The sequence below is a fragment of the Myxine glutinosa genome, chromosome 4 (assembly GCF_964187855.1).
Source record: "Myxine glutinosa chromosome 4, kmMyxGlut1.1, whole genome shotgun sequence".
In the NCBI taxonomy this organism is placed as follows: domain Eukaryota; kingdom Metazoa; phylum Chordata; class Myxini; order Myxiniformes; family Myxinidae; genus Myxine; species Myxine glutinosa.
Window position 1 is genome coordinate 125,087,582 of NC_136264.1, and position 19,338 is coordinate 125,106,919.

A 19,338-nucleotide genomic window follows, 5' to 3' on the forward strand; every position below is an offset into this window, starting at 1 on the left:
TGGATCAAGAGCAACAGTTACTAAAACCCTCTACAGACCCCCTCAGACAATGATATTGTCGCATCCCTAGCTAGTTAAGACCTGGGATGGATGAGCCAAACCAGCTTTAACTCCCAAGGCGACCTCCCGATTTTTTTTTTTTTTTTTTTTGTATACAAGATCGAGGCTCGTGAAAGAGCGAACATTAATCACACAGAAAGACAAACCGACACATAAAACATATAACATCGGGAGCGGTAGACAAGATGGGGAGAGAGGAGGAAGGACACAAACACAACATTATTTTGAGAGCAGGGACCGAGAGACATGGAGACATCGAGAGATCTGTGAGAGGGAGAGGGCATTGGGGGGTGGGCATGGGAAGGGGGGGGGGGGAGGTGGGAGAGGTATAAAACATATGGACACTTCCAGGACTTCCAGGAAAGAAGTTGGAATTTCAAACAAGATGGATCTGGGGTGAATTAGCGGGGGTAGAAAAGATCAAGGTTTTGGATGGGGGAAGATAAGAGATGGTGGTGAACAGCTGTTTTAAAGACCTGGAGGGACGAGTGGGATTGAAGGGAGTGAGGGAGTTTGTTCCAGAGGCGGAGAAAAGAGGAATGAAAGAGTGAAGGTGAGCAGAGAGCCGAGATTTCGGCAGTTTAACCATCAGAGGGTTGCTGGCAGATCTTGTGCGACCTGTAGGAATATTTGGGGGACAGAGCACAGAGAGAGCTGGGGGTGCAAGGCCGGAGAGGAGTCGGTAGAAGACAGAAAGACCACCTACCTGCCTGCGGTGAGTGAGTGAAAGGCCCTCAGAGATAGCTTCATCGCGGGAGATTCCAATAATTCTGAAAGCTTTGGTTTCGACAGCGTGAAGCCGAGCTAGGTGTGAGGCAGGAGCACCGGCCCATAGGGGAGAACATTATTCCATTGAGCTGCGGATGAAAGCCTTGTATGTGGTGAGGAGCTCAGGTGTGCCGAGGAAGGACTTCGCATGACGGAGGATGCCCAGTCGGCGACTGGCTTTGGAGGCCAGCTTGGAAATGTGGTTTTCCCAAGAAAGATCATGGCAGATAGTGAGACCCAAAAGCTTGAGCGACAGAACTTCTTGGAGAGGATTGTTGAGAAAGTAGATGGGAGGGTTGTCCAGTCGATCTTTTCGGAGAGACATAGTAAGAGTGTGAGATTTGTCAGGATTGAAAGACATGTTCCACTTGTTTGACCAGTCTGTGATTATGTCCAAGTCTTCAGAGAGTGAGGAGGCTGCAGACTGCCGATCTGAGGGCAGAGGAATGGAGCAGCAGAGAGTGGAGTCATCAGCAAAGAGATAGCGAGGATTTTCCAGAGAGTCGGAGAGATCATTGATAAAGACCAGAAAAAGCACAGGGCCCAGAACACTGCCTTGGGGAACTCCAGCCTGACCAGGAAGGGGAGTTGAGAGAAATCCATTCAGGGCCACGCATTGGCTACGACCAGAGAGGAAGTCCGCAAGCCATGCATGGAGATTTCCATGGATACCATAGGAGGAGAGTTTGGTGAGCAGAGCTGGGTGCCAGACCGTATCGAAGGCACGTGATATGTCGAGGGAGACAGCTCTGATTTCCTGTTTGGCATTGAGGACCTCCATCCATTGTTGAGACAGCAGAAGCAGCATGTCCAGAGTAGAGTGACCTGGTCTGAAACCAAATTGATGATCAGAGATCAAGCCGTTGGAGAAGAGGAAAGATTTCATATCCGAAGCAATGATGGATTCCATGACTTTGCTGATAATTGGGAGCAGGCTGATTGGTCTGTAGTTGCAAGGATCTGTTTTTGCATCTTTTTTGTGTCAAGCGGTAATGTTTGCTGATTTCCAGGATGCTGGCAGATGACCTTGAGCAAAAGAGAGGGTGAAAAGGACAGAGAGAGGGTGAGATAGAGCAGCAAGCAGGATTTTAGGACCCGTGGGCTGATGCCGTCTGGTCCAGTTGCAGAATCAGAGTCGAGGTTAGACAAAAACTCCTCCACCTTGTCAGGAGAGAAGGACACAGAGTCCAGGAGCAGTTGGGTTCGACTGGGAAGGGTGGGAACAGAGAGAGATTGGTTTGGGACACAAGATTTTGAGGCAAACACAGAGTTGAGGCATTCGGCTTTGTCACGTGCGATGTCAACTGTGTGGCCATTTGAGGTAAGGGAGGGGATGGAGGGGGAACAAACACCAGAAACGGATTTGACCAGACGCCACCAGGATTTGGAGGAAGGAGACAGGTTTGAGAGTTCATTCTTGAGTGTGGAGAGATAGTGCTTCCTGGCACTCCTGAGGGTAGACACACACTTGTTCCGAGCTTGGTGGAAGGAACTGAGATTGCCTTCAGTTGGATTTGCCTTCCAAGAGGCAAAGGCAAGTTGTTTCAGGGCAACTGCCTCACCACAAGATTCAGTGTACCATGGACGGGAGGAAGGGTAAGACAACTGAAGACGAGATGGGATAAATCTGTGCATGAGAGAGAGCAGTTTGCTTTGGAAGAATTCCCAGGAAGAATTGATGTCAGAGGCAGTGGAGATGGGAGACCAATCCAGACGATTGATGGCTGCTTGAAGACCGTCCCAGTCGGCCTGAGTGAAATGCCAGACTCGTAGACGCTAAGGAGGCTCTCTGAGAATGGCCAGAGAGATGTCCACTTTGACAAGCACATGATCAGAAGAACCGATTGGAGCAGAAGAAGAGCAGCAGACATTAGCAGGGAAGTTTGTCATAACCAAGTCTAGAAGAGAAGATACACCATTGGCTGAGATCCGGGTCGGGAAATTGGCAGATTGTGTCAATCCCAGTGAGTCACAGTCACAAACTGTCAATCCCAGTTTGATTATGGCCGTTATTGCGCTTGTGCAAATGGGAAGAGACACGAAGGCTTATTCTCACAAAGCACACAGGTTTATTCTGAAACCCAAACACAATGCGACAAATAAAATGCAACAATAAGGATTTATAATCAAATAAAGGCGCAGAATGAAAAATAAGGCTGAGATAAAAATGCTAACTTGAGGTACCTCCATGCAGATACAAATACGAACACAGGGAGAGGTAAGAAAAAAAGTTCATGGTCCAGCACACTCAACTGGCCCCAAAATGGATCCTGTAGTATCGGTAGTTGGTGAAGCCTCAGAGCTACCAAGCAGGCAGGGGCAAAAAATGGCAGAAACTCCGCGTGTCGAAGGCGCCCGGGGATGGGGCGAGTCGTGAAGATGGCCCTCTTTGTTTCTCCTACACTTTGGAAAAGACAGCGCGGCCTCCAGCCCAAAGAGCCCAACAGTCCAAGCAACCTCACAATCCCATCACACCAGACGCAGTCTTCAGGAACACCAAAAATGGGCCAGCTACTTGTTTGACAAGCAAGCGCTTCTTCTTCCTTCTCTGGCGGGAACGAATCGCCAAGCCTTTTCTCCGGTGAAAACAAATGGCCTTGGCCGTGGCTGTACTGAAAAGGCTTCTTCTCCGGCAAGAGCCAATCGTGAAGCTTCTTCTCCAGCAAGAGCCAATCGTGAAGCTTCTTCTCCGGCGAGAACCAATCGCAAAACTTCACTTTTCAGCTCGCCCACGTCATCCGGTCGCATCACTTGGGAGGTGTGGCCTGCCGGCCCTGTTTCTCCCGCCCAATGAATCACGGTTGTTCCGCCTCTCCTGGATGGGTCTTTACTGTATCATGTCCATTGAGGCGGGCTTAGCTTGGTCGGAAGTTCATGAAGCATGATTAATGGCCGGCTGTGTCATAATTAACTGGCCGTATCGGCAAAAACGCTAGGAAGGACAACAGAGGGTTTGACACACAGGGGAAATTTGCCTTAAACCCTTGTATGATGAACATTTCAATACAACCTTAAGCTACATTTTCCCTATTTAGTACATTGAAATGCTCCTACACATCACATGGTCCATACTATTTCTATACAATTCTAACTTTCCTACTGTATTCTCTTACCTATACCCCCATAAACGTAACAATATTTTTAATGCCGTGAACAAACTTTAGTAAATCATGGGTGATGAAGGTTGTGATCAAGTTTCATCAAAATTGTGTGTGTAGTTTCGGAGAAGAGAGCAAATACCTATTTTGGGGGGATCAAAAACACCCCCATAGGTCCCCTTTAATAAGCGCAGATTTTGATGCGGTCAATACACCTTCGTTAGGTATACGATATGCAGCTTATGGCCAAGTTTCATCAAAATCGGATGTTTGGTTCAAACAAAAATGACTGAAGTGTTTATGGACTCACTCACGGACTTGCTCATTGACTGACCTACAGACACTGCTCGATCGCATAAGCTCACCGGACTAAATATTCCAGGTGAGCTAAAAATCAATAAACACTTCCTTTGAGAAACAGGAATGAAGTTAAAAAGACGAAATTAAGTCAATGATAGGATTTGAAAACGTATTGATAATAATAACAATTGATCACAGTCAAAGAAACATTTTTGGCATACCCGCTGAGAACTCCCAGGATGAGGTTGAGAACAAAAAAGGAACCAAGGATAATGAGCGTCACAAAGTACAGCCAAGGCCATCCATTTCCTATCGCATCATCAACCTGGATCACAGGCAGAAGGTAGAATAAATACACAAGTCATCAAAAAGGTTAAACAATGGCTTTTATCAACTTGAAACTGATACGAGTACCGTAAGCCGCCGTGTGAAGCGTGGTGTGGCTGACTTTTCGAACATTGGCCCATTGTCCGAGCAAGAAAAAGCCATTGCTGAGTGATTGACTCTGATGGTAATACCATAGTTATTAAAATATGCACATTTAGGAATCATATTCATATCGTGGTTACTTATTGTACACTGTTCCTTTCCGATTCCATCTCCAGACGCTGCATTACGTCATCGCCGGGCACCGAAGGGGGCCCGGCGATGACGTGCCGAAAGGGAGTTTTCAGTTTCACTCCGTTTGTTTGTTTATATTCTTGATTTAGTTTGTGCGGGCGTTATCTCAGCCATCCTTTAAGCTAGGAAGCTGAAATTTGGGCACAAGAGTGAGCAAGTGCTTTGGCAAAAACGTATTTATATTTTTTGATTAATCAATTAATTGATTGATTACTTAATTATTATCGATTTATTAAGTTTTTTTTTTTTTTTTTTCATCTGGGCAATATCTCAGACACCTTTCGAGCTAGGAAGCTGATATTTGGATACGGCAATAACCAAATGGTTTTGCTGTCAAGGGTATTTTTGATTTATTGATTAATCAATTAATCGATTAGTTATTTATCGATTAATCAATTAATCGATTAATTATTTGTTTTTCCTATTATTTAATTATTTGATTAATTTCCAAAAAGTTACAGATTCGGATGAAAACTGGTGCTTTAGGTATGTTATTAGCCAATTGATTAAGATATTAATTATTTTACGATTATTATTTATTTATTTTAATTACGCAATTAATCACTCAATTATTGTACACCACTCCCTCCCAATTCCGTCTCCATGTGTTGCACTGCGGCATTGCCGGGCACCAAAGGCGCCGGGCAATGCTGCACGCTGGAGGATATGTTATTTATTTATATTTACTTGGCATGGGTCGGTGTATTTTGAATGTATCTCCACTTGTTATTGTTTATTGTTTTCGAAAGTATTCACAGTGATCTTATCTCAGCTCATCGCCAAGCTAAAGTGTGTTCTTCTTTAAGAGTGGTGCGTTTTCCAGCCCAGTCATCCTCCATTAACCTTGGACTAGTTCAGAATTAGCCAGTGCAGTCAGGACATTAGTAAATGCTTATAGCTTTTAGACATAGGAATGCTTTCTTATATGGTGTTATCTCTCTCTCTTGATTGACTTTTGGACACAGTTCCAAAATCCGTTTTGAATGTTTTAATTAGCATGTAGCGGAATGCTGCCAATTGTTGTCACTTAGCCAATCCAGATGACCTTGTCCTCTTTGCATCGGGCTTTAATGGTCTAGTTTGACAGCTCGACCTTTACAGTCAATGTAGTCAACTCAACATCATCTCGACTAAGTGACAGAAGCAGGACAAACCACCATATCACCACAACAACACAGTGGTGGAGCAGCTGACAGGCTATATCGGTGACTATGAATTATTCCATCCTCGACGATGTCCCTCACTTTTCTCTCTGCACTTAGTGTGGCAACTAAGGGGAAATTTCCTCCTCCCCCATGGATGCTAACCTATGGTGTTTATCTGTGCTCTTACGCTTAAATGTTGTGACAAGCAAAGAAGCAACACCTATCATTTTTAAAGTCTTTGGTGTGACTCAGTCAGGGTCAAAGTCAAACCATAGACCTCCCAGATTCAGAGTGGATGTCCTGGTATTGACCTGTTTTACAGTTCTTAGTTTAATCAAGCCTCATCCCTTGTCACTTGGGTTTGCCTTTGCTGGGCCAGACTGTATTTTGGTGTTGGCAAACTGTCCAAAAGGATGTTCCTTGAGCAACCTCAGACTTTAATCAGACTCATTGGTGTAATGGTTATAGTATATATAGTCTTGAAGGTCGTTGGTTCAAGCTCCGATGCCAAGTCATATCAAAGACTAAGAATGGTACATGGCGCTTCCTTGCTTGAAGTTCAGCATTTTAAAAGGATAAGAGCCCAAACAATCCCCATAAGTTGACATAAGTTGGGGGGGGCCATAGAGGGGGGGATGAGGAAATTCCTTCTTAGAAAATTCCTCGCTGAGTGCGGGGGAAAAGGCGGCACCATTGTTATGGCGGCGCTGGTACCCAGAGTGCCCCGGGAAGTGACAGCACTTCGCCCAAGCTCAGTGTCTGTTTGTCTCATCTAACAGTAGTCTTTTGTCCCATGTTTTCGTCTCTATGTCCATGTGTGTGAGATGTATGTGCGTGGCAGCACCACTATGAGCCTACGATCCTGTAAAAAAAAAAAACTCCAGATGTCCTATGGGAAGATTTAAAACCTATTGCTAGATATGTTTCCCAAGACTTGAGTCAGAAAGGTAAAACTTGTAGAAGGTAGCATTGTATTAAATTCATAGATCTGATGCACCCCAAAGCTACCAATCAACTTCCAGCATAAAGTCACAGTACTGTGTGGAGAAAAAACAGACACGTTTTACTGACGAGCAGAAGGGAGTTGTTGTTGGTAACCATGATCAAAGAATGCTCTTGGGGTTCATGCAAAATAGATAAGTTTCGCAGGAGATCACTTGAACCGTCGATATTCCAATCAGAAAGTGGAAACAGGGTTCACACCTTCATTTTAAGGCAAGTACCACTAAATCAGTCGGACATAAGGGTAGGTATTTCAGCAGCCACGGGGATACTGAGACAGGGCTGGTAGAGTCTTGTATAGGAGAGCATAAGGAGAACACAGATGGTTGAATGGATCTGATGTAACTGTGTTTTGGAATTTGAACTACTGTATTTTAAAGTTGAAGTCTCTGCGGAAAAAATCTCTGTGGGACTTCTGTATCACAACAGTAAAGTAGAGTCCAAATTTGTGGGATGTAAGGATCAGCATGTCAGCTGGCTACCAAGCATGATTTCTGTTCTGGTGATGTACCATCTTTCCTTGATGCTAAGGTTCAAATGTTAAGTATTGATCGTCAGTACTTTTCACTCAAATCAAAAAGTTCGCATCTCATAAACTCGATCTCTTCATTGTAACTAGATGGTATTCATACAATACTTACCCTGCGTAGTCAACTTGTTGCGAACCAACTCTTCTGTTTTTGACCGTTTTTTTTCTTTGATCCAATATGGCTGCCAGACCACGTTAGTGATTACATCATAAATTTATATTCTCTAATATAATTCTTCCTCCTTCCATGGACCGCCTTTTCTCGAATATAATCACGCTCTATAAATTTCAAACTGATCAGACGAAGCGTTGTCCCTGTCAAATTATGACATCATAATTAAGGTACCGATGACATCATCATTATCATTAACATATCTTATTCCCCATGGGGAGTACTTGACGATGAGCCACGTTTCAATTTTTTCCATTGAGCGGTTTGGGAGATATAGAGGTGAAACATTTTTCGATTTTTCCAAGATGGCGCCTTACCACGTGACCTATGACGTAATAATTATCATTATTCCACAAGAGGGGCTGCTCATATGGTGAAAAAATTGTGTCCATCGGATTAACAGTTGCAGAGGAAAAACTAAGTTTTCATACTGATCAGATCAAGCATTGTACTTGTCGAATTATGACGTCATAATGAAGGCACCAATGACATCATCATCAACATTTCTTATTCCCCATGTAGTCAGGTTCACTATGTCAATAAATTATATTTCGTTCAAAATCATGGTAGATTAGCAAACCTATACATTTTTGGAAAGGTTATAGCATAAGGAAACTAAAAATCAATGTTTACATTTGGAGAGATACCTGTATGGCGGCCATTTTGGATTTTCAAAATGGCCACTGTAAAATACATATTTTGTTCTATTTCTGCCTCTAATTACCCTAAAAACTTTTTAAAATATACTAAACCTATATTTTCAGGGACAAGGAATCCAATGAAAGTATCAAATTAGTGCTATGGGGAATGGTAAGACACGAATCAAAGGTTTTGAATTGCAAAATACTGTCTTTATATTCGCGATAAGTTGCATAATCAAATACATGTTATCATTTTGTACAGGCAGTTAATAACATCAAAATGTGTCACAATAATTCATATCACCAAACATACACAGGCGGTCAGCAAAATCATATATACACATGCAGTCAGTATAACTTCACATCTACACAGGCAGTCAATGACAAAATATACACAGGCAGTCAATGGCATCAAACATACACGATTACAGAATATGCCATTTAGAGTTCGTCATCACTGTCCTGTGTGTCGTATCCGACAATATAGTCCGCATCGTTTTCACAGTCCGTTCCACACAAGCAAAGGTCGGTCAAATTGATTGGCAAATCGAATTGGTCGAATGGTCGATCGAATCGAATTCGATGAATCGAATCGAATCGAATCGATGGAATTGGTCGAATGGTCGAATGGTCGATCGAAGCGATTGGTCGAATGGTCGAATGGTCGAATTGGTCGAATGGAATTGGTCGATTGGTCGAATTGGTCGAATTGGTCGAATCGAATTGGTCGGAATTGGCAAATGTAAACATTGATTTTCAGATTTTCCATGGAATAATGTTTCCAAAAATGTATAGGTTTGCTAATCTACCATGATTTTGAACGAAAAAACATCGTGAACCTGACTAATGGGGAGTACTTGACAATGAGCCTTGTTTCAACTTTTTTCCATTGAGCGGTTTGGGAGATAGAGGTGTGACGTTTTTTCCAAGATGGCGTCCGTACCACGTGACCTATGACATCATAATTATGATTCAAAAATTCTACAGGCGGAGGCACTCCGATGGTAAACTTTTGTGTCAATCGCACCAACGGTTGCCGAGGAAATGATTTTTTTATATGGAGACACGCCACACGTACGCCACACATACGCATGTATGCAACCGAATGCCTAACACTGCTTTTCGCTTCGCGAGCACAGGGTAATATGTCTGACCCTTTCCACATGACTTCGGTGATAGTTTCTCACTTTTTGGTAAGATGCTTTGTGAAGTTTTATCTGGATACTTTGGACAAACTGTCTTCAAACTGTTCGCAAACACTATTTTTGGACCATGTGTTCTTGCCAAAATGGGCATGACCACGTGAAAATCTCAGACCTTTGAAATGATCTGCAGAAATCTTGGAACGTAGCTGAAGTCCTTCCATGGACCTCCAAGAAGGGAAACTAACATTCATCAGGATTTTCTCATTGTTTTACTATTATTAGTGAAACGAGTTAAAACAATAACAACAACAATACAAATATAACAAAAAATAACAAAAACAAAATAACAAACATAAAACAACAATAAAAATAACAAAAGAACAAAATAGATAAAAAAAAATTAAAAAAATAAAATAATAAAATAATAAAAAAATTAATATAAATAAATGAATAAATATATAAATAAATAATAATATAATATAATATAATAAAAAAAGTAAATAAAAAATAAATAAATAAATAAATAAAATAAAAAAATAACAAAAACAACAATAAATACACAAGCCCCTCACCCAATAGAGAACATCAGTCCAGCCTTCAAGGGTGATGCACTGGAAGACGGTGAGCATGGCGAAACCAAAATTGTCAAAGTTGGTGATTCCATGGTTTGGCCCTTCCCAACCTCCACGACATTCTGTGTTGTTACCCAGACAAACACGGCCTGCTACTCCACAAGGTGCTGGATCCTCATTTGAAAATACATCTGAAAACATGCACCCAAATAATTTTACTGACGAATATAATTAATTATTAATGAAAGCAAGCCCTCAGAATAGGTACATTGGCTCTATCGAATGGTACCCCACTATGGTGGTCAATCTCTGCCAAGAAATCTTTCCCCCGTACCTGTGCCAATAATGTAGCAGGTCTTGTGCATTTTCGATATGAAGAGTTCAAGGCCAATAATGGCAAAGATGAGTATGAAGAAGAGGACAAGGAGGCCCGTGTGCAACAGCGGAACCATTGCCTTGATGATCGAGTTAAGCACCACCTGAAGGCCTGAGCAACCACCAAGTTACTCCAATATTATGAAAAAAGCAATGTCTCAAGTGTGGCTAACAAGTGTGTGGAAAAGTGTAGGACTGTCGGTGTCTATGAGGGAAGGTGTAGGCAAATGATTTGAGCTATAGTGTGGGTGAGATCGGTTATGAACAAATAAACATACTTGGTACACCAGATACGAGTCGCAGAGGCCTCAAGACACGAAATGCCCGAAGAGCTTTCACGTCGAAAGCGCTTCCCTTGCTGCCAGTGCTTGCCACTTTCTCCAGAATTATGCTGCAGACCCTGTGGGTCAACATTGGAATTGAAAAAAAGTTGTGGGTTGATAGAGTAGATGCCAGGACCGTCCAGGTTGATCATCGACAGGCATCAATTTTACACAGAGGCCTTCACATTTGTAGTCTTCACATTTGCAAACAGCTTGGATTCATAAATGAGAGTTATTGCGCATGGCTGCCATCTTGGGTGAGGAAACTTGATTGAAATTTCGTTAACAACAACCAATCATTATTCTTTTCTTAAATTGGCAAATGAACCTACTAGTACTTTGTAATATATGAGTCAGCCCATGAGTGAAGCATGTGTGCTCCTCGCCCTTTGTTATTCCTATCCCTATAACAGAATTAAGGGATGAAATTACATCTCAAATATAAAACATACAAATGACAGTGGAGATAGGATAATGATGGGACATAAGGGTATGATAGGAAAAATAGGGACAGACTTCAAAATCATCCATGATCCATATTTTACCTCTTTACCCTGAATAGCAAGGACCTTGGTCACCACAAGTCTACAGAATACAGTATACCATTTGGCAGAGCAGAAAAGTTACAGAAGGTATGTTAGCTTTGGAAAACAGATCAATGTTAAGTTTGTGATTAGTCAATCTGTAAGTGTTCCCTCTCATACCCTACCTGTGGGCATCAAGGCACCGAGTGTTTCTTTAATATCTCAGCATTTACTTCAGACAGGTAGTCTCTCATGGTGCTTTTGAAGTAGCCCTCATCTGGGATAATTATTTGTCCTTGGTACTGGCACACAATGGCATACTCTCTTTACAAGGCAGCTTGGGCTCTATATTGTCAACAAGAAACAGTCAGATGGAAGAGATGCCTTAAATGCTACCTCTGAAAGCTGGCCGTTTGCTCGGTATGGCAGGGGTACACACTCATGTGGGAGAGTTGACCTTGTAGCTTGAGGGAATTGTGTCGCAAGGCCAGTTTTGGGGAATAATCGTTGGAATAATGTTTTTTTTAGATGCTTGATAATTATAATGGAGGCTGTTGTCCTAAGTTTTTGTTTTTCAGCAACGGAGATCCCCAGAGACACAACACCAAGAGGCCACTCGGAACACCAATACTCACACAGGGCACCACGAGAACAAGCAACTGTCAGATGGAAGAGATGCCTTAATATAAATGCCACCTCTGAAAGCTGGCCGTTTGCTCGGTATGGCAGGGGTACACACTCATGTGGGAGAGTTGACCTTGTAGCTTGAGGGAATTGTGTCGCAAGGCCAGTTTTGGGGAATAATCGTTGGAATAATGTTTTTTTTAGATGCTTGATAATTATAATGGAGGCTGTTGTCCTAAGTTTTTGTTTTTCAGCAACGGAGATCCCCAGAGACACAACACCAAGAGGCCACTCGGAACACCAATACTCACACAGGGCACCACGAGAACAAGCAACTGTCAGATGGAAGAGATGCCTTAAATGCCACCTCTGAAAGCTGGCCGTTTGCTCGGTATGGCAGGTGTACACGCTCAGTAAGATATTTGGCAAGGTATATAACTGCGACGTGGGCTAGAGGGAAACCCAACTCCATGGGACTTTGTGGCTGCTGACAAGTACGCTTTGTTCCATGACCACGGGCATCGGGCATACCATGATGGCACACGTATATAGAGACATGGCTTCATTTACAAAAACCACAGCAACAACAGAGAGCCACTACTGCTTGCCACACTCATAATATTACTGCCTACTTGTAACAAAGATGGGCTAAAGCACAGATCTTTGTCCATTTTCAAAAGCTCACAGTATTGATTGACCATCTACTCGTTCATGGAAAGATTGTTAGTGTCATGCATGTGGTATTAATGACAACTGTATATTGATTAGGTTGTTACTTTTAAAGATGAGGACATGAAAAAAATAGGTGGAAAATGAAAAGTCAATCTTGATAAACTGGGAGTACCTACCCCACCAGCACAGTGGAGAAGTCCAACAGGTTCCATGCACTACGAAGGTAGGCACTTGGATGCATCAGTAGTCCATCTGCCATAATTTTGAGACAAGCCTCTAATGTGAAGATCACTAAGAAGATGAGTTCTACTGTCTCCTGCAAACAAGGATATCATTCCACGTCATGTTTGCTAAAACTACAAACAATTGCCAACTGCCAAGGACAACCTTGTATACCGTACTTCAATCTATTCGGAACTTTCCTTCTGTTCAAACTCTTTCCAAGCTTGTCGACCCTTCCAATGGGGCCCCATATGAATTTGGAAATCTGAGCAGATACTACAGAATTCTGGTGACTGTATTTAATAGTCTAAATTAAATTTCGATTTTTCAGGTGGTTTTGTTTCTGCCCTCCCCCATTTCTACTCATTTTATATATATGACCGGAAGCCACTTTGGGTTACTTCCGGTTAGCGACGGATGCTGCCATTTTAGCACGGTGAAATCAACAACTTAGCAACGGGTTGGACGCCACTGTTGTCTGTGCTACTGTTCGTAATTCGCCTTCACATCCAGGAAGTTTGTGACCCAGGATCGTCTGCAGGGATATATAACTTCACCATGAAGAATCGCAAAGGCAATCAACTCGTGGATGGAATCTCTCAACTACGTAGTCCGAACAACAACTGTGCAATCGAGCTAGATCTATGTGTGGACCTAGTCTGATTTTCGTCTGAAAAGGTTCGACTTCTATAACAAGAGGCACTCTGTGACCCAGGACTTAGTCCACTTCATGACATCATCATCAATGGCTGGCCTGAGCGCAGGAAGGGCACGCCAGAGCCCCAGCTTAGAGTGTTCTGGAGATGAACTGCAGTTGAAAACGGTATCATTCTCCAGGGAGAGTGAGTTTTTATCCCCAAATGTTTACAACACGAAATTCTTAAAAAGCTCCACTTGGCGCACTTCGTTCAGAGAAGATGAAACTTCTCACTAAAGACCCTGTATACTGGTCTAACATCAATGAGAATATTGATTGCCTTGTCAGCAGTTACCAAACATGCCAGAGGTACCAAAAGTCACAGGTTTCCGAGCAATTGCTCCAGCTTGAGGTTCCTTTAAGGCCAAGAAGTAAGCTTCAGCATGATCTATATACCAAGCTGATCGTGCTCAGTGGTTACTGTGTCATTACTACTCAAGGTTTCCTGTTGTATGACAACTTCCTGATCCTTGCCCGAGCTGGATTGTTATTCAGTGTCTTTAAGGCATTTTCTTTGAGTTGGTATACCTAATTGCCTCATGAGTAACAAATAACAATCGTGGACATTTTGATAGTGCTGAGTTTCGAGCCTTTGCAAAAGCATGGAATTTTGACTTCATGGCATCAAGTTCCCTGTATGCCTGGTCCAACTGTCTCATTGAGCGTAGTGTAGAAACTATCAAGGAGACCCTGAGGAAGTGTAAACACGCAGGTACAGACGTGCCCTCCTCAAGTAGCGTTCTACGCTGATCAGTCACACACTGGATAGTCCAGCACGATTGCTCATGGTCAAGAATTTCAAATCGAATGTACCGACAAGTATTGTGTGCCCCTATAATGCAGCCATAATGAGCTTGTTAATCGTCAACGATATCAGAAGTTTCAGCATGACCGTGCACGTGAATATCCACCTCTGTATCCAGGCCAGTTTGTGTTTGTTCATAATCAGTAATCTGATATTTGGGAACCGGCTAATATTGTGTTATGTTGTGAGGAACTGAGATCATAGATTCTGCGATCACCTAATGGCCGTTCGTATCGCCGGAATCGAGTTCACATTCGGGAGATCATTCCTCCCATGCAGGCTGGTACCCCCTTGAGTGAGGACACCAATGGTTCTACTTTGTCACGATGTTCCGCTGATGCTTCTAATGCTGTACCTGCTCCTAATAGCTGACCACTCGCTGACATTTCTGACGGTGTTGCTCCTACCACTCAGTGTGCACCACGGAATGTAGTACGTAGCACTCAATGTACTCCACACAATGTGTCTTGTCTAGAAAAACCAAATGTACCACCCACCTGCTCCAATTAGCTGAACACTCACTGACAAGGTCAGCATCACATAAAATCGTCCATTTCATCCGATTTACCTGGGATTTTACGAATCCGCATATTAGGTCGCTGAATTGCTTCACCAATCAACAGCTAGAAGCTAATTGTTTTCTTAGATCAAAAAGTCAAAGGTCAGCATTACATAAAATCGTCAATTTCATCCGATTTACCTGAAATTTTAAGAATTTGCATATTGGGTCACTGAATTGGTTCAACAATTAAGAGGTAGAAGCCGATTGTTTTTTTTTAGATCAAAAGGTCATGGTTGGGTAAAAACGCCAATTTTCACCCGATTGACCTGAAATTTTAAGAATTTGCATATTGGGTCGCTGAATTGGTTCACCAAACAAGAGGTAGAAGCCGATTGTTTTTTTTAGATCAAAAGATCATGGTTGGGTAAAAACGCCAATTTTCACCCGATTGACCTGAATTTTTAAGAATTTGCATATTGGGTCGCTGAATTGGTTCACCAAACAAGAGGTAGAAGCCGATTGGTTTTTTTAGATCAAAAGGTCATGGTTGGGTAAAAACGCCAATTTTCACCCGATTGACCTGAAATTTTAAGAATTTGCATATTGGGTCGCTGAATTGGTTCACCAAACAAGAGGTAGAAGCCGATTGTTTTTTTTAGATCAAAAGGTCATGGTTGGGTAAAAACGCCAATTTTCACCCGATTGATCTGACATTTAAAGAATTTGCATATTGGGTCATTGAATTGGTTCACAAATCAAAAGGTAGAAGCCGATTGTTTTTTTTTTTAGATCAAAAGGTCATGGTTGCGTAAAATCGCCAATTTTCACCCGATTGACCTGAAATTTTGAGAATTTGCATATTGCGTCACTGAATTGATTCACCAATTAAAAGCTAGAAACTGATTATTCCTTTAGATCTAAAGCTCAAATGTCAAGGCTGCATAAAATCATCAATTTTAATTTTTGACCTGCTAAAAAAAAAAACAAATTGGACTGTTTTTGTAATTTTGAACATATGGAAGAAGAAGAAGACGTTTGAATGCTAATGGACGCGGACGGACTTTGCAGTTTTAGACGCTTTTTAGTTTCTCTTGCAATGGAGTACGAATGATCTAATATGTTTATTACAACCTCGCAGTACATGACAATGGCATTATCATGTTCACTCGAACTGGATGCATTGCAGCTAGAGCACACACATGACACGTTTTGCATCCTCATTTACATTGACACTCACAGATAGACATGCAATATGTTTGTCAAGTACAACATGCTGTCTCTTGATTAAACCCGTCAGCGAAGCGATGTGAGGCTCGCCTAGTTACATTTACACCGACCAAAAGTCTAACGTTCAATGTTGATGCACCATACTCCATTTGATGCACACTGTGCCTTCCCAGCAGTAGTTATGGCAGGAAAACAGGAAAACAGCAACCTACCAGCCCTCCAACATCCAATACCGTTCTTGATTTACCTGGTAGGCATTCTCACATGATACTTTCCAAATCACATCAGCTGTAGGTTCAAACATAAGTCTTTCCATCCAAGCTTTACCAAACATACTCTGTGCTATCCTCTCACCAGGTTTCTGTTGGTGGTATTGGTGTCATCGCCAGGAAATTGTACATGGAGTGCCAGAGCTAAGCAGTTTGAAAATATGGTCAGCAGGATGAGGAGTTCAAATGGCCTGAGAACCAGTCACATTTACAGTTCAGGAATTTTAACACTATCATCCTTGTCATGATTACATTTGTCATTGATTATTTAAACATTAAAAACATTTCAAGATTAATTCACTCGATTTACCATCATCTCCATAAACAAATATCATTTTAAAGAGGTATTTATTTTGATTTGACACGTACTTCCATTCCACAATGCTGATACAAGCTTTTCGAAGGGGACTGCTGAGGGTCAAGCAGAAAAGGGCACGTGGAGCACGTTGAGAGGTCACAGGTGCCCCCTGCCCTTTCCGACCTTTCACCGGCTGACCTTTTTCCTTTTGGCCCTCTGCAAAACCCTGATGCACCCGAGCCTCCAGCGCCACTTGGATGGCTTCCTCCCAACTCAAGTTTCCTGATGTAGTTGATGATCCACCTGGACCTAAAGGGTAACACAAAAGTGCTTTCATTCACATGGAATGCACATGCAATTAATGTAAAGGTGTCTTGTCATGTAATTTTGTTTCTGTCTCATTGTGTTCATGCGTTAAGCCTCTACCAACAGAAACATTCATGTTTTTAATCAAACTGCCCTCCACCTTGGCCACAATGTCTGTCTTCGTTTGGCACAACTCTAGATCCGTAAAAGAAACCCAGTCTGCAACAGGTAAGGGCTCACTATTGTGAAAACACTTAAAGTTCCCCCAATCCTCCCGACATCTTCTCCCCCACCATGCATCACATCACCCCCTACTAATTTTCCCCTTCCCTAACCTCACATACAGCCTTTCATCCACCATCCACAACTCCTCATCCACTCACCCCAGACCTGAACAACTCTGCACCCTCAGCTCCTGATCTGAGTCTCTGATTCCACTGTATCTCTACTTGGCCATTCCGTCTTCTGTTCTGACAGGCTTCTTCTTCCACATCCTGGTGGTGGTGATGCTGTCTATGTCAAGAAATCCATTCATCACTCTCATGCATTGTCTGCAGTAATCCCTCCTAGCCATCTTTAATATCTCTACATGCACATACGGTACATCTCCTGAACCACCTAATATTTGTATGGTGTACCATCCACCCAATGGAATGATTCCAAAAAAATCTCAATTTCTGTGAACATGGATCAACTCATAATCATCCATTCCAACTCTCTGTTCTTCATCTGTGATGACTTCAACTGCAACCATTCCAACTGAATGGACGTAAGGTCTGCAACAACCAGCCAATGTATTGCAGCAAAGATCTTTTGTGACTGTGGGTCTGAGCCAATCTCTAAATTGTCCAACCTGGATTTCTGCAACATGTAACCTGGATTTCTGCATCACAGATGCTGCATCTCCAAATCTACATCCTCCCTCCTGGACCAGGTAATGGCTAACTTTCCATCCAATCGCTCCTGTTCTTCTTCTGCCTATCTTGGCTCCTCTGATCGTTTTTTTTGTCATAGTATATGGCTTTCCAGCTATTATTGTTTGAGAGAGTCTTCACTGCCACAGAATCCAGTTGTTCACACATGACAACTGTCAGGGAATGCAATCTGCCCTTTCACGATAGTATTGGGTTGCCCTCTCCACAGCATCGGATATAGATTCTGCCTGAGAATACTTTCACAAAAGCTTACGCTCTCTCTAATCAACCTCCTTCCTCAAAGTCTTGGTGATGTCTTGTGAAGTCCATCTTTCGTCATTCCTAGCCCTCATTCCATCCCCTCGCTCACCTCAAATTTCCTCATCTCACACACTGCTCAAGACAAGGTAGAATGTCTCAACTCAGTGTTTGCCTCCAAATCTCATATCCTCGTGTCATTCCATCCTGCTCTATCCCCATCTTCCCCTACTCATAACCACTACCTTTTCAAATGTGCATCTTCCACAACCTTGGATGAAGAGAAAGTTCTGTCCAGCTTAAACACTTCATTCACGATGGGCCCAGATGACATCAGTGTCCATGTTGTCAAATCATTTTGTGCTGCTCTTGCTTCTCCTTTGTCTGCTATTTTCAACCTATCTTTCTCCTTTGGTCACCTCACATCTATGTGAGTGTCTGCAAACATCACTTCTATTCACAAGAAGAGTGAAAAAATAGACATTCTCAACTACAGATGAGCAAGTTTACTTCCAATTACAAGCAAATTCATGGAATCCACCATCGCTGCCAATTTCAAGTCTTTCCTCTGTTCAAACAGCCTGATTTGACCATCAAATTGGATTCCGTCCTAATCATTCAACTATGAAAATGATGTTGCTTCTATCTCAGCAATGGTCAGAGGCTGTAAATATTAAACACAAGCGGTCGGACAGTGTACTTGGACGTATCTCGGGTATTTGACAAAGTCTAGCATCGTGGACTCTATGTCAAACCTGCTGCCTGTGCCATGCAAGGCCACCTTCATACGTGACTTTTTGACTCCATCCACTTGCGTAGCAAAAGCATTGCTCTTGATGGAACCCATGTGGTCCTCTCTAAGTGGAGGGTGATAGCCCCCAAGGCAGTGTTTAGGCCCAGACACATTCTTCATATACATAAATGACCTTACCAATGCACTGGAAAATGTGCCTCTTTCCTTTTACAGATGATTCTTCATCCCACTAACAGACAGACAGCAGTTACGTCCATCACAGTGGAGCTGGAATTGATTAAATGCAAGTGTGATAAATTGAACATGTCTTTTAATCCTGAAAAATTCTCAGTCTCACCCTGTAACTCTAGAAGACTCGTCAAGGGAACCCACCTATCTGTTTCTATGATCATCCACTGTAAGAGGTACATACTGTACTCTGTGACTTATAGGCCTTACCATAATCCATGACCTCTCCTGTGCTGACGATATAGCAAACCTGGCATCTAAAGTCAGGGAATCCTCCATCATCCCAA

At 42.5% G+C, this 19,338-nt stretch overlaps 1 protein-coding gene across 1 annotated transcript in view; it reads right to left on the reverse strand.

Annotated features, from left to right (window-relative positions):
• LOC137425952 (voltage-dependent L-type calcium channel subunit alpha-1D-like) overlaps positions 1-18,916 on the reverse strand; it is a 136,290-nt gene extending 117,374 nt beyond the window's left edge. Inside the window, exons 1-9 of the mRNA XM_078775106.1 lie at positions 18,859-18,916; positions 17,018-17,116; positions 16,663-16,900; positions 16,379-16,484; positions 12,748-12,887; positions 10,707-10,828; positions 10,388-10,540; positions 10,054-10,244; positions 4,448-4,551 (exon numbers count right to left, since the gene is read on the reverse strand). Of these exons, the coding sequence (XP_078631232.1) occupies positions 4,448-4,551; positions 10,054-10,244; positions 10,388-10,540; positions 10,707-10,828; positions 12,748-12,887; positions 16,379-16,484; positions 16,663-16,900; positions 17,018-17,116; positions 18,859-18,916 (1,211 nt within the window). The remainder of the gene's footprint in view (positions 1-4,447; positions 4,552-10,053; positions 10,245-10,387; positions 10,541-10,706; positions 10,829-12,747; positions 12,888-16,378; positions 16,485-16,662; positions 16,901-17,017; positions 17,117-18,858) is intronic.
• Between the last annotated feature and the right edge of the window lie 422 nt (positions 18,917-19,338).